This window comes from Carcharhinus amblyrhynchos, chromosome 35 (genome assembly GCF_965287045.1).
Source record: "Carcharhinus amblyrhynchos chromosome 35, sCarAmb.v2.hapA, whole genome shotgun sequence".
Taxonomy (NCBI): domain Eukaryota; kingdom Metazoa; phylum Chordata; class Chondrichthyes; order Carcharhiniformes; family Carcharhinidae; genus Carcharhinus; species Carcharhinus amblyrhynchos.
The window spans coordinates 8,056,989-8,082,179 of NC_137358.1; the positions used below are offsets into that span (position 1 = coordinate 8,056,989).

Below are 25,191 nucleotides of genomic sequence, written 5' to 3' on the forward strand. Positions count from 1 at the left end.
ATTGTGGTTGGTGCATACTTGATGGGCCAAATGGCCTCTTTCTGTACTGTAGGTTTTCTATTAAATCAAGGGCTAGTGTAGGTACTATGGGCGGAATGGTATCTATCTGTGCTTTATCATACGTTAAAACATGTTGGATTGTTTAATGCCCCAGTGTGTGTCTGTGTGTACGTAATACCCCAGCGTGTGTCTAATGCCCTAGTGTGTATGTGTGCATAACACCCCAACGTGTGTGTGTAATGCCCCGGTGTGTGTGTGTAATGCCCTAGTGTGTCTGTAATGCCCCAGTGCGTATGTGTTTTGTAATGCCCCAGTGCGTGTTTATGTGTCTGTAATGCCCCAGTGTGGGTATATAGAGGCAGTGAGATTGAGGCTGGGGATAGGTACCAGGTGGAGCTGCTGGCAGTCACTGGTCCTCCCGTGCAGTGGGGGGCGCACGAGCTGGCAGATAGCCCAGCGGGCAGGTGACTGACCGTCACGCTCCGTTACCCCACCCGGGGGCCAAGGACACAACCCGTTTGACTTTTTTTTAAACACCCGACCCCAAACTCCCCGATTTAAGAATAAAACGCTCCATTTCGAGCAGACAGTGGCGGATTTAAATCAAGCCTAGGCAGAGGGATCTCCGGTGCGCATGCTCAGCGGCGGCTGCCGCCAGCCTGAGCTCCACTTCCGCCGGAAGGGAGCATGCCACTTCCGGCCGGGTCGAATCTGACGCATTTCCGGCCAGCTGGGCCTGGGTGAATCCAGGGCTAGAATTAAAGGCATACTTCTGGGTTGAAAATTGTTCAGTAAGTAACGGAAGAGTCATTTTAAATACAGTTTCTCGCCAGTTTAGAGGAAGCAGATTCAGTAATCACTGTCAAAAAAAGAATTAGTTATCTGCTTGAAGGGGAAAAATTCGCAAGGGAGTTACATGACTATCAAAGGGATAGTATGAATGCTATGGGCCGAGTGGCGTCTATCTGCTTTATCACACGTTAAAACATGTCATATTGTTTAATGCCTCTTTCAGACTGTCCACTGGGGATGCTGTCTTTAATGTTTATTTATTATACAGTCATAGAACCCTATAGTGTAGAAAGAGGCCCTTCAGTCCATCGACTCTGCTCCGAACACAATCCCACCCAGGCCCTACCCCCATATCCCTCCATATTATACCCACGTATCCCTCTAACCTACACATCCCTGGACACTAAGGGGCAATTTCTTAGCATAACCAATCAACCTCAGCCGCACATCTTTGGACTGTGGGAGGAAACCGGAGGACCTGGAGGAAACCCATGCAGACACGAGGAGAATGTGCAAACTCCACACAGACAGTGACCCAAGCTGGGAATTGAACCCAGTTCCTTGGTGCTGTGAAGTAGCAGTGCTAACCACTGTGCTACTGTGCTGTCCCTCGGCTTTACGGAGCCTGCAATCCAGGCTGATGCTACAATATGTACTGATGGAGGGCCGCAGTATTATCAAAGGTCCTCTCGGATAGATGTCCCCTGGCCACTGTTTGAATAAGAATAAGGGAGTCCTCCTTGGCATCTGGGCCAATGTTTATCCCACTAACCCAGCTGACTTTCAAAAAAAAGTTTAACCGGTCATTTGGGGTTCCTTGGACCCTACTTTTTGCGAATAGTTGCTGTACTTTTGCCAATGTAAGTGAGTTATTCTAAAGTTCAATGTACATGAAATGCTTTGAACATTTCTGCAAAGTGAAGAGTTCTTATGGGAATGTTTCTTTGTGCGTAAAAGTGCAGCAATTATGCTTTTAGTTTAATTCCTTACAATATGCGATTGATTTTCTTAAAATGTTCATTCATGGAACATGGGTATCACTGGCTGGCCAACAGTTATCGCCCACCCCTAGCTGTTGAGAGTCAACTACATTGCTGTGGATCTGGAGTAACGGTAGGCCCAACCCCATATGGATGGCAGGTTTCCTTCCCAAAAGGGCATTAATTTAACTGATGGGGTTTTCTGATAATCGACAATGGTTTCTTAATTCTTAATTCCAGATTTGTTTCCTTCGTATTCAAATTCCACCATCTGCCATAGTGGGATTTGAACCCAAGTCCCCAGATCATCAGCTAAGGATTAACAGTCTATTGATAATACCACTAGGCCATCGCTTGCCCTTGATCTAAGATTGATGTTTTTAGCGCATAAAAACGCTTTGTGTTTAATTCTTTATCATCTAAGACTAATGTTTTAAGACAGTAATAAAATTATTTTTCAATGTGCAGGAGATGATGGCAGTTCTTAGTTTCTGCAAACAAACTGTACGCCACCAATGTCGGTCTTTTCCCCCCCATTCATTATCTGGCACTGATAGTTAAGGGAATTTACATTCTGGGACTGATATGAAACGCTGACTGTAAAGTTTTTAAATGTCCCATTTTAAGAAGGATCTTCTCTTGTCGCAGGAGAGTTGTGAGTTTAGATAGTTTCACCAAAGCTGTTCTGAAACTGCAGTGGAATAGGCAACTCATTGTTCAACAGCCGGGAGACCTCCTTTGCCTGTTCTACAGGAGCGCGACGCAGCTTCATTGGTAAGTATTGTCTGCTATTTTCACTCAGCTTCTAGGAGAAGGAAAGAACTTGCATTTTCTGGTCCCCAATCCCCCAGATTTAAAATTCTTATCCTTGTGGGCAGCATGGTAGCACAGTGATTAGCACTGCTGCCTCACAGCACCAGGGACCAGTGTTCGATTCCAGCTAGAAGATTGTGATACCTGTTCAGGAAATTGAATGCATCTCATTAAAGACAGTTCCCTTCTGCATAATGTGATATCGATCTCAATGAGGAACGAGTCCCTGGAAAGCGTAATTCCAAACTCAACAACAGTGGATGACATGGTGGCACAGTGGTTAGCACTGCTACCTCACGGCGCCAGGGATCCGGGTCCATTCACGGCTCGGGTCACTGTCTGTGTGGAGTTTGCACATTCTCTCTGTCTGGGTGAGTTTCTTCCGGGTTCTGTGGTTTCCTCCCACAGTCCGAAAGATGTGTAGGTTAAGTGGACTGGCCATGCTAAATTGCCCCTTAGAGTCGGGGGATTAGCAGGATAAATATATGGGGTAGGACGATGGTGGGATTGTGGCAGGTGCAGGCTGGGGGCAGCATGGTGGCACAGTGGTTAGCACTGCTGCCTCACAGCGCCAGGGACCTGTGTTTGATTCCCAGCTTGAGTCACTGTCTGTGCAGGAGTTAGCACATTCTCCCCGTGTCTGTGGGTTTTCTCTGGCTGCACCAGTTTCCTCCTGCAATCCAAACGTATGCAGGTTAGGTTAACTGATCATGCTAAATTGCCCCTTAGTGTCAGGGGGATGAGTTAGGGTAAATGCATGGGGTTACAGGGAAAGGACCTGGGTGGGATTGTGGTCAATGCAGATTCAATGGGTCAAATGGTCTACAGGGATTCAATGATTAAATATTTCAGAAGCATTTGAATATTGCACTGGTAGAACTTTGAGACTGTGCTAGCTGGTTGAGCTCAGAGACACTGGACCTATTGATCCATAATTGTGTTTGTTGATGTCTCTCTGCGTCTGTTCCTGCAGGACCGAGGCGTGTGAGAGATGACGAGACACGGCAAGAACTGCACGGCGGGGGCCGTGTACACCTATTACGAGAAGAAGAAGGACACAGGTAAGGGGCTGCAGGTGGGAGGGAGAATGGAATATTATAAATGGCTTAAATAGGCGATAACCTGTGGCCGACAGACAATAACGGGGTGGGGGCGGGGCGGGGGGGAGTGATGCAGAAGGGTGGGTTGGAGTAAGGAGATGCGGTAACAGATATTTGATTTATTATTGTCACATGCGTTAGCATACAGGAAATTATAGGCCGGTTAGCCTGACTTCGGTCATTGGCAGGATTTTAGAGTCCATTATTAAATATGAGATCGCAGAGTACTTAGAAATGCTTGATAAAGTAGGACTGAGTCAGCAAGCTTTGTCAAGGGGAGGTCATGTCTGACAAATCTGTTAGAGTTCTTTGGGGAAGTAACTAGGAAGTTAGATAAAGGAGAACCAGTGGACACAATTTATTTAGATTTCCAGAAGGCCTTTGACAAGGTGCCACATAGGAAACTGTAAAATAAGTTAAGAGCCCGCGGTGTTAAGGGTAAGATCCTGGCATGGATGGAGGATTGGCTGACTGGCAGAAGGCAGAGATGGGGATAAAGGGGTCTTTCTCAGGATGGCAGCTGGTGACTAGTGGTGTGCCTCAGGGGTCAGTGTTCGGACCACAACTTTTCACAATATACATTAATGATTTGGAAGAAGGAACTGAAGGCACTGTTGTTAAGTTTGCAGATGATACGGAGATATGTAGAGGGACAGGTAGTATTGAGGAAGCGGGGGGGCTGCAGAAGGGCAGGGGGGGCTGCAGGTTAGGAGAGTGGGCAAAGAAGTGGCAGATGATGAATGAATGTGGCAGATGATTCAGCAGATGAATGTGGAAAAGCGTGAGGTTTTGCACTTTGGAAGGAGGTATTGGAGGCATAGACTATTTTCTAAATAGGAAAATGCTTTAGGAAATCAGACTTGGAAGTCATTGTTCAAGATTTTCTGAAGGTTAACGTGCAGGTTCAGTTGGCAGTTAGGAAGGCAATTGCAGTGTTAGCATTTATGTTGAGGGGGTTAGAATTCAAGAGCAGGGATGTACTTCTGAGGCTGTAGAGGACTCTGGTCAGAGCTCATTTCAAGTATTGTGAGCAGTTTTGGGCCCCAAATCTAAGGAAGGACGTGCTGGCCTTGGAAAGGGTCCAGAGGAGGTTCACAAGAACGATCCCTGGAATGAAGAGCTTATCATATGAGGACCAGTTGAGGACTCTGGGTCTGTACTCATTGGAGTTCAAGAGGATAAGGGGGCATCTTACTGAAACTTACAGGATACTGCGAGGCCTGGATAGAGTGGACATGGAGAGAATGTTCCCATTAGTAGGAAAAACTAGAACCAGAGGGCACAACTCAGGCTAAAGGGACGATCCTTTAAAACAGATGAGGAGGAATTTCTTCAGCCAGAGAGTGGGGAATCTGTGGAACTCTTTGCCACAGAAGGCTATGGGGGCCAGGACATTGAGTGTCTTTAAGACAGAGATAGATAGGTTCTTGATTAACAAGGGGATCAGGGGTTATGGGGAAAAGACAGGAGAATGAGAATGAGAAAAATATCAGCCATGATTGAATAGCAGAGCAGACTCAATGGGCCGAGTGGCCTAATTCTGCTTCTATGTCTTATGGTCTTAAATGTGGGCAATTGGGACTGGCTTAATGGTTAAAAACTGGGCAGCATGGACAAGTTGGGCCGAAAGGCCTTTTTCCATGTTGTAAATCTCTATGACTTATTTGTTCTGCATGAGTAAAAGGCGCTCGTCAGCAAGTTGACCCAGGTCGAGGCGGTATCACCAGGTAGTGGATGCCCGTGAGCACCAAGCTTGTGGGTTCAAGTCCCACTCCAGGATTTGATAGCAAAAATCTAGGCCGACACTGCAGTGTGGTACCGAGGGAGCGCCGCACTGCCAGAGGGTCGGTACCGAGGGAGCGCCGCACTGCCAGAGGGGCTTTAGAATCCCATGTATTTACCCTAGTTAGTTCTCCTGACACTAAGGGGCAATTTAGTACGGCCAAGCCATCTAATCCGCACATCTTTCGGACTGTGGGAGGAAACGTACACAGACACGGGGAGAATGTACAAACTTCGCAGTTACCGAATTGAACCAAGGTCCCTGGAGCTGTGAGGCAGCCGTGCTAGCCAATGTGCTGCCGTGCCATCCCATGAATGGTGCTATATAAATGCAAGTCTTTCTTTGCTCCTGCCAGTTGTTCAGCATTGAGTTGTTGCTGGGTACATTGTCAGGGTCGATTATGGTCAGAGTTTCTGACTGATTCTCCCTTCTCACCCAGCTGTTTCAGGGTATGGGACCCAGTCCCTCCGCCTCAGCAAGGATGCCATCAAGGATTTTGACTGCTGCTGCCTGTCCTTACAGCCGTGCAAAGATCCCGTCATAACGTGAGTTCATTCCTTTTTTTTAATCCCCATCCACTGATATTTCTCCCCCATCTCCTGGCAGCTACAGATTCCTGGGATCCAAACTCAAATCTTGATTCTGGGCTCGCAGGCAGGGCCAGCCCCTGGGGCCTTGTAGGCACGGACCCCTTCCCCACGCCCCCCTGGAGGCAGGACCAGTCCCTGTGGCTCTCAAGCAGCCTCATGGTAACTGAATGAATAAAATCCTTGAAGATTGCTATATTCTGACAATCCTGAGTCAGTCAATACTTACATCAACAGCCAGTTTAAGATGGGGATAGGGTCTGGGTGGGATTGTGGTTGGTGCAGACTTGATGGGCCAAATGGCCCCTTTCTGCACTATGAAACCTATGACCTTTTAATCACTATTGCTCAGTAGATATTGTGCAATTACCCTTTGAACCATTAAGTGGGCCTGGTCAGAACATTATTAAATGTGGACACAGCCGTGTTTAAGTTGAAGAGTTAAGGAGTTGTTACGTTAATGAATATTCCTTGTTTTTTTTTCATTATACAGACCTGATGGTTATATATATGAAAAGGAAGCAATTCTGGAATACATCCTGCATCAGAAAACCGAAATTGCCAAGAAAATAAAGGTAGAAATCATCTTTCTCACGGGTGGTACAGTGGTTAGCACTGCTGCCTCACAGCGCCAGGGACCCGGTTTCGATTCCCGGCTTAGGTCACCGTCTGTGCAAAGTCTGTACGTTCTCCCCGTGTCTGTGTGGGTTTCTTCCAGGCTTTCCTCATTCCTCAGTCTGAAAGATGTGCCAGTTAGGGTGCATTGGCCATTGCTAAATTCTTCCTCGGTGTCCCTGAACATGCGCCAGTGTGTGGCGACTGGGGAATTTCACAGTAACTTCATTGCAGTGTCAATGTAAGCCTACTTGTGACACTAACAAAAAAAGTCTCTTCCTCCTGCTCCTTCACCTGGGGTGAAATTGGTCTGTCCATCATGGCATGTGTCGCGGACTTGATAGCAGAAAGAGCGCACTCTATGGCTGTTCCTAGTGTTGGCACGCCCTCTCGCATCGGCACCCTGGCCTTTTCTTGCGACACCCCGTGTCCTCCCCTCTGCCAATTAAGAGGAATTGGACGATGTTTGTTCTCTTCCCTTCCGAAGGGACGATGTTTGGGGTGATGCTGCACAGGAATCCCAGCCCTCCCGCACTTTATTCTGCTAACCTGTTCCTGGTGCTCCTGTGCCAGCCTTAGGTGTCATTTGCACTGTCCTTCGTTTGGAAACTCTTGTCCTCTTTCTTCAACTTCCCAGGCTTACGAGAAGCAGAAGAACGTCAGGAAGGCGGAACTGGCTGAGTTGGCGAAGGCAGAGAAGGAGACCAAAGTCAAAGCGTTCCTGGAGAAAGAGTCAACCATCGTGAGCAAGCCCCTGAATCCCTTCAGCTCCACCGAGGGTACGGTGTCCTCTGGCAGTAGGGAAAAGTGGGATTCTTCTTGCTGGGAAGCTCAGCTGTCGTGTCAGTTTGATGTAGGAGCAAAGACTCGCATTTCACATTGTGACTTTAAGGCATTTGGAATGTCTCAAAGCACTTCACCTCCAGTGAAGCACTTCGATTAAGCTATTGTAGGAAACGCAGCAGCCGGTTTGCGCACAGCAAGCTCCCACATACACGGTAGTATGATCAATGAGCCACCCACAGGGCGGTACGGTGGTTAGCACTGCTGCCTCACAGCGCCAGGGACCCGGGTTTGATTCCTGTGGGCACAGTGGGTTAGCACTGCTGCCTCACAGTGCCAGGGACCCGGGTTCGATTCCAGTGATTGTCTGTGCGGAGTCTGCATGTTCTCCCTGCAGGTTTCCTCCGGGTGCTCCAGTTTCCTCCCATGGTTTGATTCCCGACTTGTGTCACTGTCTGTGCGGAGCCTGCCCATGTGTGCATGGGATTCCTCCGGCTGCTCCGATTTTCTCCTACAGTCCGAAAGATGTGCTGGTTAGGCCTAAATCCTCCCTCAGTGTACCCGAACAGGTGCTGGAGTATGGTGACTAGGGGATTTTCACAGTAACTTCATTGCAGTGTTAATGTAATCCTACTTGTGACACTGATAAATAAAAAATATAACTTGGTGATATTGTTGAAGGATAACTAGTGAACAGGGCGTTGGGGAGGGCTGCCCTGCTTTTTTTCAAATCAGTGCCACAGAATGTTTGATGTCAATCTTCGAGCCTCTCACTGCGGCAGTGCAGCACCCCGTCCGCTCTCCACTGCAGAGTCAACGCAATGTTTGTGCTCAAGTCCCTGGAATCATAAAATCCCTACAGTGCAGAAAGAGACTATTTGGCCCATCAAGTCTGCACTGACCACAATCCCACCCAGGCCCTATCCCCTTAACCCCCTGAATTTATCTTAGCTGTACCCCCTGGTACTAAGGGGCAATTTAGCATGGCCAATCCACCTAACCCACACATGATTGGAGTGTGGGAGGAAACCCATGCAGACACGGGGAGAATGTGCAAACTCCACACAGTGACCCAAGCTGGGATTCGAACCCGGGTCCCTGGTGCTGTGAGGTAGCAGTGCTAATCACTGTGCCACCGTACAGACTCCAACTGGTGACCTTTCTAAGTGGCTCAGAGGAATGAGAAAACTAGCGCTGAATTGGAGACCTACAGCTGTTCAAGGATAACTTCATCTTCACCATATCAGGGTCACCAGCTCCTTGTTAGAGGAAATGTAGGGGAATTTATGATGGTTAATGCACCAAATCAGCACATCTTTAGAGTGTGGGAGAACCGGAGGAAACCCACGCAGACATATAGATCATTACAGCGCAGTACAGGCCCTTCGGCCCCCGATGTTGTGCTGACCTGTGAACCCAATCTAAAGCCCATCTAACCTACACTATTCCAATATCGTCCATGTGTTTATCCAAAGACAATTTGAATGCCCAGGGAGAATGTGCAAACTCCGCACAGACAGTGACCCAAACTGGAATCGAACCTGGGTCCCTGGCGCTGTGAATGAAGGCTCCACCTGTAAGCCGGAATGTAGTGGGTTCAAGTCTCACTTCAGGACGCGAGCACAGTAATCTCAGGCCGACGGTTCAGTGCAGTGTGGAGGCACTTGGGATATAGTTTCAATTCTGGTCACCACAATACCGGAAGGATGTGGAGGCTTTGGAGGGGGTACAGAAAAGATTTACCAGATGTTGCCTGGTATGGAGGCCATTAGCTATGAGGAGAGGTTGGAGAAACTTGGTTTGTTCTCACTGGAGTGACGGAGGTTGAGGGGCGACCTGCTAGAAGTCTACAAGACTATGAGGGGCATGCACAGAATGGATAGTCAAAAGCTTTTTCCCAGGACTAGGGGGCATAGGGTTAAGGTGCGAGGGGCAAAGTTTAAAGGGGATGTAGGAGGCAGATTTTTTACACAAAGGGTGGTGGGTGCCTGGAACTCATTGCCGGGGGAGGCAGTGGAAGCAGATACGGTAGTGACAAGTACATGAATGGGATGGGAATAGAGGGATATGGTCCCCAGAAGGGTAGGGGGTTTTAGTTAAGTCAGGCAGCATGGTCGGTGCAGGCTTTCAGGGCCGAAGGGCCTGTTCCTGTGCTGTAATTTTCTTTGTTATTTGACTGCTACGTTGTTGGTGATCCTGTCCTTTGGCTGAGGGGTTAAACTAACTAGAGGATCCCGTCTGCTCTCAGTGGCACTGTTACAAGGAGTAGCAGGGGTGTTCTTCCTGGTGTCCTGCCCACTGTTTATACCTCAGTTAACATCACTTAAAAAAAAATTATCTGACCATTAACAAGTAGCTGTTTGTAGAAAGTGCACAGATTAAAACAGAGAGTATACTTTAAAAGTATTTAATTGGCTGTGAAACGGTTTGCGATGTTCTGAGGAATCCAACCATGGCAAGATGGTGAAATTTGAAATCCAATAAAAATCTGGAATTAGATGTCTAATGATGACCGTGCAACCATTGTCGATTGTGGTTAAAAAAAAATCTATCAGGTTCACTAATGTCCCTTTTAGAGAAATAAATCTGCTGTCCTTACCCAGTCTGGGCTGTGTATCTGTGTGGGTTTCCTCGGCTGCTCCGGTTTCCTCCCAAAGATGGTTTAGGTTAGGTGGATTAGCTATGCTAAATTGCCCCTTAGTGTCAGTGGGATTACCCAAGGCATGGGGATAGCACCTAGATGGGATTGTGTTCGATGCAGACTCAATGGGCGGAATGGCCCCCTTCTGCACTGTGGAATTCTGTGATTCAATTCTGACCTTGAGTGTCTGTCTGTGTGGATTTGCACATTCTCCCTGTGTCTGCATGGGTTTCCCCCAGATGCTCCAATGTCCACCCATAATCCAAAGATGTTCAGGTTAGTTAGAGTGGCCATGCTAAATTGTCCCTTAATGTCCCAGGATGTGTGGGTTAGGGAGATTAGTGGCATTAATGTGTGGGGTTACGGTGCTAGGGGACGGGTAAGATACTTTTTCAGTGCAGACTCAATGGGCTGAATGGCCATTTCCTGCATTGAAGGGATTCAGTGATTCTAACAATTCTATGATTATAACCTTTTTAACCTGAAGAGTCTTTTGTATTTAAAAAAAAAGGCCTAAAAGCAACACTATTGGGAGATAGAAGATAAAGAAATTGGCCTTTCTAAATCATATATATAGAAAATGCCAAGTGTCTCTGGTAGAATTTATAATGTGTTTTTATAAGTGAAATTCATGATACGTACATGTGTGCACTAATATAGAGAAGATAGACACAACTCTCAGTTGTCACATTTTGACTTAAATTTTGCCTATGACAGCACTTCAAGACAAACCAACTTTAGAGATGAGACGCTTCAGGCCATTGAGTCTCCCGATTAACAGGTTTCTACAGGGCTGGCTGAGAATAATTTATTGCTTTGGCTACAGTGACCGCAATCATAAAACTTGTTCCCCAACCTAAGCTGCCGAGGTGGGAATCGAACCTGTATCCCCAGGGTGACGAGCTGGGCCTCTGGGTTACTAGTCAGTGATGTTGGTACTATGTCGCCCCCACACTGTGGCAACTGGGGGGTGCAGTGTAATTCCAAATGCAACAGCGATGTGAAGTTGGGGGTTTTGTTTTGCAACCCACTGAAGAAGTGTTCACTAAGCGAGCAGGCGAACTTTGACTCATAGCGCTAGAAGTCCGGGTAGGATTCCCGGCTTGTGTTGCTGTCTACCTGCATGCTGTAGAATCCCTACAGTGCAGAAGGAGGTCTTTTGGCCCATCAAGTCTGCACCGACCACAATCGCACCCAGGACCTATTTCCATAACTCCTACTATTTACCCTTCTAAACCCCCTGACTTTAGAGTCAATTTAGCACGGCCAATCCACCTAACCTGCACATCATTAGACTGCGGGAGGAAACCGGAGCACCCGGAGGAAACCCACACAGACATGGAGAATGTGTAGACTCTGCATAGACAGTGACCCAAGGCTGGGAGTCGAACTCAGTCCCCACGCACTGTGAGGCAGCAGTGCTAACCACTGTGCCACAGTGCTGCCCTGAGTGTTCACAAAGTTTCAAAGCAACAAAACTTTGTGGAAATGGAAACTATTCTGCGTGGGTTTCCTCCGGCTGCTCCGGTTTCCTCCCACAGTCTGAAAGACATGCGGATTAAGTGCATTGGCCGTACTAAGCTCTCCCTCCATGTATCCAAACAGGCTATGGAGTGTGGCGACATGGGGATTTTCACAGTAACTTCATTGCAGTGTCAATGTAACCCTACTCGTGACAATAATAAATTAACTTTAAAAAAAACTTTGAACTTTAGATTGATACCTGGACTGAGTGGGTTGTCTGAGGAGGAAAGGGTGGATAGACTGGGGTTGTTTCCACTAGAGTTTAGAAGAGTGAGGGAGCAAATTGATTGTAGTTTATAAGTTCCTGAATGGTCTTGGCGAGATGGACGTGGAAAGGACATTGCGTAAGTTTCCTCCGGGTGCTCCGGTTTCCTCCCACAGTTTGAAAGATGTGCAGGTCAGGTGCATTGGCTGTGCTGAATTCTCCCTCAGTGTACCCGAACAGGCACTGGAGTGTGGCGACTAGGGGGATTTTCACAGTAACTTCATTGCAGTGCTAACGTAAGCTGACTTGTGACTAATAAGTTAACTTTAGTTTAATAAGCTGCACCATTTTTGGTCTTTCCCCCTCTGCCCCCTTTTGAATTTGTCCTTTTGTTTCCCCAGGGCAGGACAAGGCTGGTACGAGCGCAGAACCAGTTCAGCAGGAGAGCGAAAAGCACTTGCCCAGCTTTTGGATCCCCTCCCTCACTCCTGAGGCCAAAGCATCCACCATGAGAAAACCGGTAAGATTCTTGGCAATTGATTCCAGTCTGGTGTTGTTCCTGTCCTCCTGCTTCTCCATCCCCTGTCCCCAACCTCCCCGAAACTGAATCACATCTGTAGCTCCATGAAGGAAGGAAGGGAGGAAGAGGGGGCTGTGTGCAGAAGAAAACTGCTCCACTCTGCCCCTTTTATATACAGTGATTTAATCTTTACAGTCAGAGGAAAAATAGTGAGTTGTGGTTGGAACAGAGCAGTTTCTCTGCATTGTAGTGCTCCCAGTGGTGAGAGGCCATCATTACAGTGTGATGTTTTACATAAGAAATTTTTCACAGAAATCATAGAAACCCTACAGTGCAGAAAGAGGCCATTCGGCCCATCGAGTCTGCGCTGACTACAATCCCACCCAGGCCGTACCCCCATGTCCCTACACATTTACCTGCTAATCCCTCTAACCTACGCATCTCAGGACACCAAGGGGCAATTTTATCATGGCGAATCGACCTAACCCACACATCTTTGGACTGTGGATTTTTATTGTTAGCGTGGAAAGTTATTTAAAAAAAAAGTTTAAGTGTCATAAGTAGGCTTACCTTGACGTTGCAATGAGGTTACTGTGAAAATCACACTCCGGCGCCGTTGGGTTACACTAAGGGAGAATTTAGCACGGCCAATGCACCTAACCAGCACGTCTTTCGGACTGTGGGAGGAAACCAGAGCACCAGAAGGAAACCCGTGCAGACACGGGGAGAAGATGCAGACTCCACACACAGTGACCCAAGGCGGGAATTGAACCTGGGTCCCTGGCGCTGCGAGGCAGCAGTGCAGTATGGTACCACATTGATTAGTATTGCTGCCTAACGGTGCCAGGGACCTGGGTTTGATTTCTGGCTTGGGTTACTGTGTGAAGTTTGCATGTTCTCCCCATTTCTGTGTGGGTTTCCTCTGGGTGCTCCAGTTTCCTCCCACAGTCTGAAAGACCTCCTGGATGGCTGCATTGACATGAATAGGCGCCAGAGTGTAGTGACTTGGGAAATTACACACTAACTTGATTGCAGTGTTAATGTAAGCCTTACTTGTGATTAATAAATAAACTTCAACTTTACTTTCTGTGGTGGTGAATTCCACACATTCACCACTGTCTGATTGAAGATGTTTTTCCTCACCTCAGTCCTATAAGGTATAAGCAGCGGGTCAAACCAGGACCCTTAGTCTGGACACTCCCACCATTGGGAACATTCTTTCTGAATCTAGTCCGTCTAATCCTGTTAGAAACTTATAAAATTCTATGAAATCTCCTTTCACTCTTCTAAACTCTATTGAATATAATCCTAACCGACTTAGTCTCTCCTCATATGACAGACCTGCCATCCCAGGAATCAGCCTGCTAAACCTTCACTGTACTCCCTCTATAGCAAGGACATCCTTCCTCAGATAAGGACACCAAAACTGAACACAATGCTCCAGGTGTGGCCTCACCAATGCCCTGTACAATTGCAGCAAAACATCCCTACCCGTACACTCAAATCCTCTTGCTATCAAAGGCCAACATACCATTTGCCTTCTTTACCGCCTGCTGTACCTGGGCACTTACTTTCAGTGACTGGATGATACGGTGGCACAGTGGTTGGCACTGCTGCCTCACAGTGGCAGGGTCCCAGGTTCAGCTCCTGGTTTTGGGTCAGTGCGGAGTTGCACCTTCTCCCCATGTCTGAGTGGGTTTTCTCCGGGTTCTCCAGTTTCCTCCTGCAGTCCAAAGATCTGAGGGTTAGGTTGATTGGCCATGCTAAATTGAACCTAGTGTCAGGGGGATTAGTGGGGTAAATGTGTGGGGTTACAGGAATAGGCCTGGGTGGGATTATGGTCAGACTCGATGGGCTTCCTGCACTATAGAGATTCTATAACTGATGCACGAGGACACCAAGGTCTCGCTGAGTATCCGTCTCTCTCAATTTGCACCCACTCGAGTAATATTGTAAAACTCCCCTGGTCGTCACATTCTGGGCCTGTTTGGTGCACTGAGAAGAATTTAGCATGGCCAATCCACCTAAGCTGCACGTCTTTCAGACTGTGGGAGGAAACCAGCGCACCCAGAGGAAACCCACACAGACACGGGGAGAATGTGCGGACTCCACACGCAGACAGTGACCAAAGCCGAGAATCGAACCTGGCGCCGTGAGTGCTAACCACTGTGCCGCCCTTAATAAGTAGTAAGTGTAAAGCTGCCTTTTTCCCCCTGCCCTCTCACAGGATAAGACTGTGTACTGCCCGATGAGCGGGAAGGCCCTGAAGATGAAAGACTTGATCCCCGTGAAATTCTTCCCAGTCGACAGTAAGCTGGACCGCGTGCAGCTAATCACAAAGCAGGAACGCTACGTCTGTGCCGTGACGCGGGATGTACTGGGAAACTCCGTGCCGTGTGCCGTGCTCCGACCCTCGTAAGTGAAGTGTGAATTCCTGCACCTCGTTTCTGACCCCGGCCTGGAACTCCCTCCCCTGTCCCTCCCCTGATTTTTCTGTCCGTAACCATCTGCAATCCTGTGCTCTGCTGAATCTGGCCTCTGGCACATCCGTGACTTCATTGCCTCAACCTTGCAAGAGTCTCTCTGTTGCAGTTCAGTGAAGGAGACACGAGTTCTACTTCTTCATAAACTACCTTTATTTCTTTGATTCAACTCCACATACAATCCTCTCCAACACCCAATGCCATCTGTAGCCTCCATATATACATTTTATAATATATATGTGACTACTATTGAATAACCGACCACTGACGCTCAGTAGCAGCAGTGTGTACTATCTATAAGAATCACTGCAGCAATTCACCAAAGATCCTTATACAGCACCTTCGAAGCCCATGACCCTTTTCATCTAGAAGGACAAGGGCAGCAAAGACATGGGAACATCACCCCCTGCAAGTTCCCCTCCAAGCCGTAATGGCACGGTGGCACAGTGGTTACCATTGCTACCTTACAGCGCCAGGGACCCAGGTTTGATTTCAGCCCTGGGTGACTGTGTGGAGTTTGCATGTTCTCCCCGTGTCTGCGTGGCTTTCCTCCGAGTGCTCTGGTTTCCTCCCACAGTCCGAAAGACGTGCTGGTTAGGGTGCATTGGCCATGCTAAATTCTCCCTCAGTGTACCCGAACAGGCGCCGGAGTGTGGCGACTAGGAGATTTTCACAGTGCAGCGTTAATGTAAACCAACTTGTGATGCTAATAAAAAAAAAGCCTCTCACCGTCCTGACTAGGAAATATATCGGCCGTTCCTTTGCAGTCACTGGATCAAAATCCTGGAATTCCCTCCCTGACGGCATTGTGGGTCAACCCACAGCATGGGGACTGCAGCGATTCAAGAAGGGAGCTCACCACCACTGTCTCAAGGGGCAACAAATGCTGGCCTAGCCAAAGACACCCATGTCCCACGAATTAATAAAAAAAAATTAAGACTTAAGTGGAAGGTCTGTTAACTCATTCCTATTGAGCCTTCCTGCCTGGAATCTGCGACTCCCTCCCTGAAGCTCATTCCTCTTTTGAGTCATTCCTTAAACTCTTCTTGTGGCCTCTTAGAACATATAGAACTTAGAACATTACAGCGCAGTACAGGCCCTTCGGCCCTCAATGTTGCGCTGACCAGTGGAACCAATCTAATGACCCTCTAACCTAAACTATTCCAATGTTATCCATATGCCTATCCACTGACCATTTGAACGCCCTTAAAGTTGGCGAGTCCACAACTGCTGCAGGCAGGGCATTCCACGACCTTACTACCCTCTGAGTAAAGAACCTACCTCTGACATCCATCCTATAATTACCACCCCTTAATTTAAAGCTATGTCCCCTTGTGTTAGCTATCACCATCCGAGGTAAAAGGCTCTCACTGTCCACCCTATCCAATCCTTTGATCATCTTGTATGCCTCAATCTTATGTTAGGAGATATTTAGATGTTAAATGATGTTTGGTGATCTCACCGGTGAAGCATGGAGACTACACCAAAGGTGGTTTCTAAATGCAAGTTGTTGAATTATATCGCTTTTCTTTTATTCATGGCATCGCTGGCTGGGCCAGCATTTATTGCCCATCCCTGAGGGCTGTTAAAAGTCAACCACATTGCTGTGGCTCTGGAGTTATATGTGGGCTAGACTGGGTAAAGACAGCAGATTTCCTTCCCTAATGGGACATTAGTGAACCAAATGGGTTTTCCAACAATCATTCCACGGTCATCGTTAGACTCTTAATTCCAGATTTTAAAAATTGAATTCATACTTCACCATCTGCCGTGCTGGGATTCGAACCCAGGTCCCCAGAGCATTACCCCGGCTATCTGGTTTGTTAAACCAGTGATAATGCCACTATGCCATCACCTCCCCTTTTGGCAGAGGGGAGACTGTGGTATTCTTTTTAACTATTGAGTTAACAGGCGATAAGCCTCAAGTTTCTTAACATTGGGGTTGTGAGATGATCAGTCTGTGATGTGATCCAGAACTATGCTTGCTCCAATCTCTCCTTCACCTGTGGCCCCAAAATGATTCACCTCTTATTACAGAATCACAGACTTGTTACTGTGCAGAAGGAGGCCATTTGGCCCATCTTTCGTTCTTTCTTCGCCATCTTTCTCTGTGACCCATTAAGGAATGCTTCCAAAAAACCCAGGCTGCAGATTTATGACATTCTTTCCCGCAATGTGGCCATCACTGGCAAAACCAACATGTTACCCCTCCCAAATTGCCCTTGAAAGCAGTTAAGAATCAATCAACCACATTGGCTGTGGCTCGACCGGATAAGATTCCCTTCCCTAAAGCGGCATTAGTTGGGTGTTAACAATGGTTCAACGATAGTTTAATGGTGATTGTTACTGGGACTAGTGTTAAATTGTAGATTTATTTACTTATAATTTAATTAAAATTTACTTAAAAATTTACATATTTAAGTTCATTTTATTAATTAAATTGAAGTTTCGGCACTTGCTTGTTGGGGTCAGAAGCAGCATTAGGTCGGGGATGATGTCTCTGGAGTGCTAGTCCAGTGTATTGCCAGTGTGCCACCATCTCCCTCTTTCGAAGGGTTGCCCCATATTAATAGGAGCATCAATCACCCCTGGGTGTATCAGTGATGGGCATCAGGGACCCTTTGCCATTCCGACGACTGTCTCAATTTGTCATGCTTGTGTTACACTTTGTTCAAACTGGTTTGCAGAGGAGCTGTGGTCACCATGGAGTGTGTGGAGAAGCTGATTAAACATGACATGGTGGATCCGATTAACGGGGAGAAACTGACAGAGAAGGACATCATCCGCATTCAGAGGGTGAGTGAAAGCCTCTCGCGTTCGGGCGACTGCCTCAGGATTTCAGCACATTTGCCCTCTCACAGCACGGTGACACAGTGGTTAGCACTGCTGCCTCATAGCATCAGGGACCCGGGTTTGATTCCCAGCTTGAGTAACTGTCTGTGCGGAGTCTGCACTTTCTCCCCCTGTCTGCATGGGTTTTCTGAATGCTCCGGTTTCCTCCTCAGTCCGAAAGACGTGCTGGTTAGGTGCATTGACTGTGCTAAATTCTCCCTCAGTGGCAACTAGGGGATTTTCACAATAACGTCATTGCAGTGTTAATGTAATCCTATCTATGACACTAATAAATAAATTCAAGCAGTGAAATACTAAAGGAGTGCTGCATTGTTGGAACTGCTATCTTTCCATCAAATGTTAAACCCAGACACTGCAAAGTGTCCACAGAAGGTCCAGTGTCTTTGTTTGAAGAATGATGAATTCACTTGTGATCTGGACCAACACGTCTCCCCACCCCATCAGTCAACATCCCTAAAACAAGTGAACCCGTCGTTGTATGGGGCAGGTTAGATGGAGCAGCTGCTTTTGTACTACATTTTTGTTTGCGTGTCCTGTTGGTTGTGGGAACTGTGAGTAACTAGGTTGCCTTGCTTAATCACAGATGAATTGTCCTCAAACCGGTTGCAGATGGAAAATAAAAACAGAAAGTGCTAGAAAACAACTCAGCGGTTCTGTCAGCGCCCTTAGAAAAACAGAGTTAACGAGGTGGGACTTTACAGCCTCGCTCATCCCGAAACCGTAAAATCCCACCTGAGGTTAACAGATCTTTCCATCGCCCACTCCGATTCTGTGACAGGCGGGACAGTAAAATTCCAGCCTGCGAGTCCAAAATGTCACTTCTTTGGAGTTTGATCTTGTTCCCTGTTCCGAAGAAGTCATCTTGAACGCAGAACATTATCTCGGTTTCTCTCTTTGCAGAGGGTGCCTGGCTTTTTCTTCTGGCACTTTTGTTTTTAGCTCAGATCCAGTATTTTGCTTTTGTGCAAAGCACTCTTGGGATGTCCTGAGGATGTGAAAGGAGGTACATGAATGTAATTTTTTCCTCTCATTGAGAGAATTCTTATTATAATCATTTTTAATTATCTCTTCTAGATAATGCAAGGGGACATGGGGACATAGGGATTAGGGGATCTTGATCTGACTGTAGTTTTGACTCTGCCATTTTTCTTTGGATACAGGGTGGGACCGGATTCGCAGGATCAGGAGTGAAGCTGGAAGCAAAGGAGTCCAGGCCAGTGATGCAGGCGTAACAAGGTGGCTATCAGACCCTGAGATAGGCTTAAAGAAGTGGACATTCCCTCTCATTAGAACTTCAGTGGAATTGGAATTTTTTTGTCCTTTGGATCCCTTTTTGTTCCCAGATTCCCTCTTGCTTTGTCAGAATCTTGTATTTAATAAAGTCATCCTCTACGCCACTCTCTGCTTCCATTAGAATCAAGCTGCTGCCTCTCACAGAAGCATGTGATCTGTATATCAAGAGGATAAGCAGACCCATTAGGTGGAGCACATGAGCCCTTGTTACCCTCAGTCTCTGGGTTAGAGTCATAGAGGTTTAGAGTATGGAAACAGGCCCTTCGGCCCAATTTGTCTATGCTGCCCTTTTTTTTTAATGACTAAGCTAGTCCCAGTTGCCTGCGTTTAGCCCATATCTCTCTATACCCATCTTAGCATGTAACTGTCTAAACGCTTCTTAACAGACAAAATTGTACCTGCCTCTGGCAGCTCGTTCCACTCACCATCCTGTAAGTGAAACAAATGCCCCTCTGGATCCTTTTGTATCTTAAACCTATGCCCTCTAGTTTTAGACTCCCCTACCTTTGGGAAAAGATTGGTGGGGGGGTCGGGGGGAAGTGAGTTTGAGAGAAGTCGGCGAAAGTTACAAACGATGACTGCTAAAAGTGACTTATATTAGTGCGCATCTTAACTGCACACGGGGAGACAGTGAAGCCGTCCCAATGTGCTGATTTTCTGCTATTTGCTGTCTGGTCTGAGGGCCATTTTTATTTGTTAAATCTGAGGGCATGAAGCTGTATTCGCAACTTGTCAGCACCTCCTTGAAAGGAGGGGGAAATTGGCAAAATATGTCTTTGTTGTATCTTATCTGAGCTAATAATTGAATCCCCCTCACCCTAGAGGAGGTGCAGCATTCTCCAAGGCTGAGATCATGTGATGTTTGGATATTAAGGGAGTCTAGGGTTATAGGACTAACTGGCCTTGTTGCTTTCCAGGTGTGGACTGGAAAGCTATTTTAACCAGGGGAGCATTACTGAGCCTCAACAACCATCAGTAGAATATGATCTGGTCGCTTGGGCAGCACGCTGGTTAGCACAGCTGCCTCAGTGCCAGGGACCCAGGTTTGATTCCGGCATCAAGTCAGTGCCTGTGCGGAGTCTGCAATTTCTCGGACTGTGTCTGCATGGGTTTCCTCTCACAGTCCGAATATGTACGAGTTAGGTTGATTGGCCCTTGTGTCGGGGGATTAGCAGGATAATTAGTGCCTGGGTGGGATTGTTCAAGGTGAAGGCAGGATGGGCCGGATGGCCTCCTCCTGTACCGTAGGGATTTGATGACTTATCACACTGTGCACAAATGTGGTTACTACATTGCAACAGTGATTACACCACACAAGGACTTCATGGACTGTGAAACACTTTGGAACCTCCTGTGGTTGTGGAAGAAGCTTTTGGAAGGTAACGGTGATTGTTCATAGAGCATTTCTACTCCAGTCATTCCCCAGGGCAGGAAAAGCAAACAAAATAATCTTAGTCAAGTTGCTGCAGTTCAGTTAGTGACTGTGGTGACTCCTGAAAGGCATTTCAATCAAATTGCCAACACCCTCTACTCATCAATGTGATTATTTCATGACATATACAGGGAGGGGAAATAGTTATGACCATTATTTTGCAAAGAATACACAAAAGTTCTTAATTTAATAAAAGATTTAATGACAAACAGTTTCTTGTCATAGATACAGAGGTTGGTCCGTGAACTTGGCAAGATGCCATTCCCACATGTTCGTTTTGTATCCAAGAGGATCAAGCAATTCCAACCAAAACCATGAGGTTCAAACCTGTTTGATGTTCTTCCAGCCTCTCTCTCTATCCCCACAAAATTGCCCCTTCTCCTGACTCTTCGATGTTAATTCTTACTGAGCTACAGTTCCAAAGGTGCGGACTGAAGTTAATTTACTGGCAAACTTTGGTTGGCAATAACTCAAGTTAACAACCCAATTGCCGTCTCCCTCCCCATGGAGTCACCGTTTAGCGATCAGAGCATTATCCTGCGTATTTGGATTGTTAATCCAGTGACAATGCCACAACGCCACCACCTCCCTTTTTGGCAGAGAGGAGACTGTGGTAATCTTTTAACTATGAGTTCTCCCCAAGTTTGTGTGTTTCCTCCCTTACTTCAAAAGGTGTGTGGGTTAAGTGGATTGGCCATGCTAAATTGCCCCTTCAGTGTCCTGAGATGGTGTGGATTAGTGGGATAAATAGGTGGAGCTATAGGGATATGTGGTTGGTTCAGACTCAAACCTTGAACATTGTCAAGAAGTTTTTAACCAGTAGGGGAATTAAGAGTTATAGGGAGAAAATAGGAAAGTGGACTTAATTAACTGACAATACAAATCAATAATTTCACACTTTACTGAAACTAGCTTTCCCCTGTGGATCTTAGAGTGTAATATTCCACCAGCTGGTGGGATTTGAACTCATGCCCCCACAGCATGAGTTTGTACCTCAGGATTATGAACCCAGTGCCATTACCTCCAGCTATCTTCTCCCTTATAGAGTAATATTGCCTTTTACATCATGCCAACAACACGGCCAGTTCCAGCCTCACAACTGGAAGATTCTTCTCCCCTATCTCCCTCCATTCATGCCACAGATTTCAACTCCCCCCTTCCCCATCACAATACCACCAAAATCTTCATCCCTTCAACCTGGCTCCAACTAGATCTAGGAAGAGTGACAGGAGGTATCAAGCTTGGCGGTTGTGACACAGATTTCCATTTGAAGAGGCTGGGGAGAAGAATTCAGACAAGTTAAAGCCTCACCCCCTCCATCCCTCCCAAAATTACAGGACAGTCTGCTGCCTCTTAGTGGTGATGGTGGCGTTGGACACAGTAAGAGGTCTCGCAACACCAGGTTAGAGTCTAACTGGTTTATTTTGAAAGCTCATTGATTCCAAATAAACGTGTTGGACTTTAACCTGGTGTTGTGAGACTTCTTACTGTGCCTCTTAGTGGGAAGATGGGACCAAGAGCAACATAACTCCGAGATCGCGCGTAGACTACAATTCATCATGCTCGACCATCATCTCTCCATAATCTGTCATGGCACTCCCTACGAATCGGTGGTACTTCTCCAAGAATTCTTCTTTTGAAAGTTTGCCATCCTGACGTACAGAAGCAAGACTTTGCATTAGAAAAAGAAGCAGTCAGAACTCCAACCGCTTTAATACTTGACAGAAGAAGGTAAAAATACAATCGATTCTCTAATGTATTGCAACTAGTCTTTGTGAGGTCCATATGGTGTGAATTAAAGTTTTAGCGTGGAGTGTTTTAGGTTCAATTCAGTTTACCCCCACCCCCAGTCAACTCCCAACACTTAAGGCTTGTTGTCTGAGAAATGGTTTCTCAAGCTTGGTAGCATGTCAGCACTTTGCACCAGAGACCATTCTCTATCTGCACATACCGCCGGAGAGTTTGTAGTGGGTGGGGGTGGGGGTGATTAATGGAGTAGCTAACTGCCATGGCGTGAGGCTGTGCTCATCAGAACAGTTACTTACTCCACTGTGTATGGGAACGGGAATCCAGACTGAGCTGTATCTATAGCTGGTGCAACAGACAGCTCAGCATTGGAAAGCTCTCTCAATTGCAGAGATCAGCCCAGGGGCAGTACCCACTGCTGGGAATGTCTGGCTCTGTATCGCACAGTGAGGTTCAAGAGTTTTTTTCATTGTCGAAGCGAATTAGTGTTTGTCACAAGCTACATATTATTGAGCTCAGATTAAAGAGAGTGGCACTAATATAAGACATGCATTCCATATCCTAAATGTCTCCAGATAATCAAGTAAAAGGCAAGGTTCTTCTCACCAGGGTCAGGGAATTGTAAAGGCTCCAGCACTTCAATACACATTTTGGTGGCCATTATCCCAGGGCAACATGGGAACCCACCCACGTTCAAAACGACGACGAAAAATTACAGCACAGGAACAAGTCCTTCGGCCCTCCAAGCCTGCACTGACCATGCTGCCCGACTGAATTAAAACCCCTTACCCTTCCAGGGACCATATCCCTCTATTCTCAACAGGTGGGTTGTCTTATAGACTGGTCCTCATGATATCGTAACCCTTGAAAACCTGAAGGGAGAAATTGGGTAACCCACACTCATCTTTGGCGCCACCCCCTCCCCCCACCCCCCCTCCCAACAAGGCCAACCTTCTATTTGCGTTGTCTGCCCCCCCCCCCCTAATGGGCAAGACAGACAACAGAAGTCGAAAACATGGCTACAATCGTTTTGTGTGCTGACTACGATATCTGGCCCCGATGTCAGATTAAACAAATAACATTCAGTGGAATGGGGGGTAAGACACAGGGGACGGGCAAATCCCTTTCAGCATTTCCCCCCAAAACAGCACGGGCAAAATATAAAAAAAAGTCCCCAAATCAAGGTATCTGTGCGCTGCAAATTGGTGGATAGCTTTCCTCAGAGGAGCTCATCTCACCGTTTAAAGCCCCCCCCCCGCCACTCCCTCCCACCCATTCAGCCGCTGGAACCGAAACCAGACAAGGTGTATTACAATATGGCACTGGTCCCCACAGAGGACAAACACCATCCAGTCTCTAATCAGCAGCCTGCTTGCTGCACACAGAACAACATCACAGATTGGTGTCTTTTAAAATCAAGATACATTCCTTTCTTGGACCTTCCCACCCCCCCCCCCCCCCCCCCGACCCCACCCCTCCCCAGGAAAATTAATCTTCCCATCAAGAAACCAAAAAAAAAGCACGGAATTAGTTGCGAGATGTCTCACTCACTGGCTGTTAGCAGCATTTCGACTTCATTCAGGTTGATGAGGACTTTGGAAATATCCAACTGATGCCAAGTATCCAACAGTGGCTGTTGCCTCACAGTGCCACGGACCCGGGTGACTGTCTGTGCGGAGTTTGCAGATTCTCCCCTGTGTCTGCATGGGTTTCCTCCCACACTCCAAAGATGTGCAGGTTAGGGTGGACTGGCCATGCTAAATTGCCCCTTCGTGTCCAAAGATCTGTAGGTTAGATGGATTGGCTGTGTAAATGTGTGCGGTTATGGGGATAGGCCCTGCGTTAGATCCTCTGTCCGAGAGCTGGTGCTGAATGGCCTCTTTCTGCACTGTAGGGATTCTCTGATTCCCAGCCATGGTTCATGAGGGACCTCTGAGTGGTTACCAATCATAGCAGAACATGAAGAATGGGCAGGCCATTGCACCATCCCTCCTGATACCAATTCAAGTCTTTCCCAGTGGGGAGTTCTGTCCCCACCCTTTCCAAATGAGGCTAAATTCAGCACAACTATCCCCAAACATTCAATGACACTGCACAAAGATCAGCAGTGCTGAGGAGTCAGTGGTGTGCAGTTTAGCTCGCTGGAGGCTCAGGAAGCCCTATTTTCACAGTATCAGACCCTGGGAATCAATTTGGCACAAGGAAGTTAGCATAGCAAGGAACAGTGTGGGCACTGGGAGTGTTTAAATCCTGTGGTTTGTATCCCTTTGAGCAGCTTAGAAATTATGCATTCTGCTCACAAACTGGGTCATGTCTAGGAGTAGGCACCGAATACTAATGCCTGTGACAATAAATCAAATAAATCAAAAGTATGGTGAGCTGACCAACACTGGAGTAAGGTCATGGTTGTCCACAGCTCTGACATTGCTGGGGGAAGAAGTTAGAGGAACCTGCTTTGGCAAGCTGGAAGTTGATTCCCAATTAGGGAGGTGATGGCGTTATCTATTAATCCAGAAACTCAACTAATGTTCTGGGGAACTGGGTTTGATTCTCAATTTGGCTCCTGCCCCCAAGGCTGGCAACAAGAACCAGCCAACGTTAGTTCCCACGGAAGATTTTCTTTTTAAATATTCATGGGTGTCACTGGCTGGCATATAGTGCCCATCCCTAGTTGCCTGGGGGCTGTTGAAAGTCAACCACATTGCTGTGGCTCTGGAGTTACACGTAGGTCAGACCATGTAAGCATGGCAGATTTCCTTTCCTAAAAAAGGACATTAGTGAACCAAATGGGTTTTTCCGATAGTTGACATTAGTCAATTAATCATCAGTAGATTCTTCATTCCAGACTCTTTTCCCCCCTCTATTGAATTCAAATTCCACTATCTGCCGTGGCGGGATTTGAACCCAGGTCCCCAGACCATTAATCCAGAAACTCAGCTAATAGATAATACCACTAGGCCATTGCCTCACTTGCCAACAAATGAGGGGTTAGTCCGCGAATGGCCAAATTTGCGAACACTTCAAGAATTGCCCCCGGTGGT

At 47.1% G+C, this 25,191-nt stretch overlaps 1 protein-coding gene across 1 annotated transcript; it reads left to right on the forward strand.

Annotated features, from left to right (window-relative positions):
* The first annotated feature begins 704 nt into the window (after nucleotides 1–704).
* On the forward strand, nucleotides 705–18,930 carry nosip (nitric oxide synthase interacting protein). The gene is made up of 10 exons (XM_080217683.1): nucleotides 705–791; nucleotides 2,421–2,546; nucleotides 3,559–3,646; nucleotides 5,908–6,013; nucleotides 6,549–6,630; nucleotides 7,308–7,449; nucleotides 12,225–12,343; nucleotides 14,571–14,758; nucleotides 17,514–17,622; nucleotides 18,840–18,930. The coding sequence occupies exons 3-10, from the start codon at nucleotides 3,577–3,579 to the stop codon at nucleotides 18,909–18,911; spliced, it is 888 nt and encodes a 295-aa protein (XP_080073809.1). The 5' UTR covers nucleotides 705–791; nucleotides 2,421–2,546; nucleotides 3,559–3,576; the 3' UTR covers nucleotides 18,912–18,930.
* Nucleotides 18,931–25,191: the final 6,261 nt, after the last annotated feature.

Excerpts from the sequence above, each read along its gene's own strand:
- nosip (XM_080217683.1), top strand. The coding sequence starts at position 3,577 with ATGACGAGACACGGCAAGAACTGCACGGCGGGGGCCGTGTACACCTAT. Across the intron at positions 3,647-5,907 it reads CGAGAAGAAGAAGGACACAG|CTGTTTCAGGGTATGGGACC; the intron begins GTAAGGGGCTGC and ends CTTCTCACCCAG. Across the intron at positions 12,344-14,570 it reads CATCCACCATGAGAAAACCG|GATAAGACTGTGTACTGCCC; the intron begins GTAAGATTCTTG and ends GCCCTCTCACAG.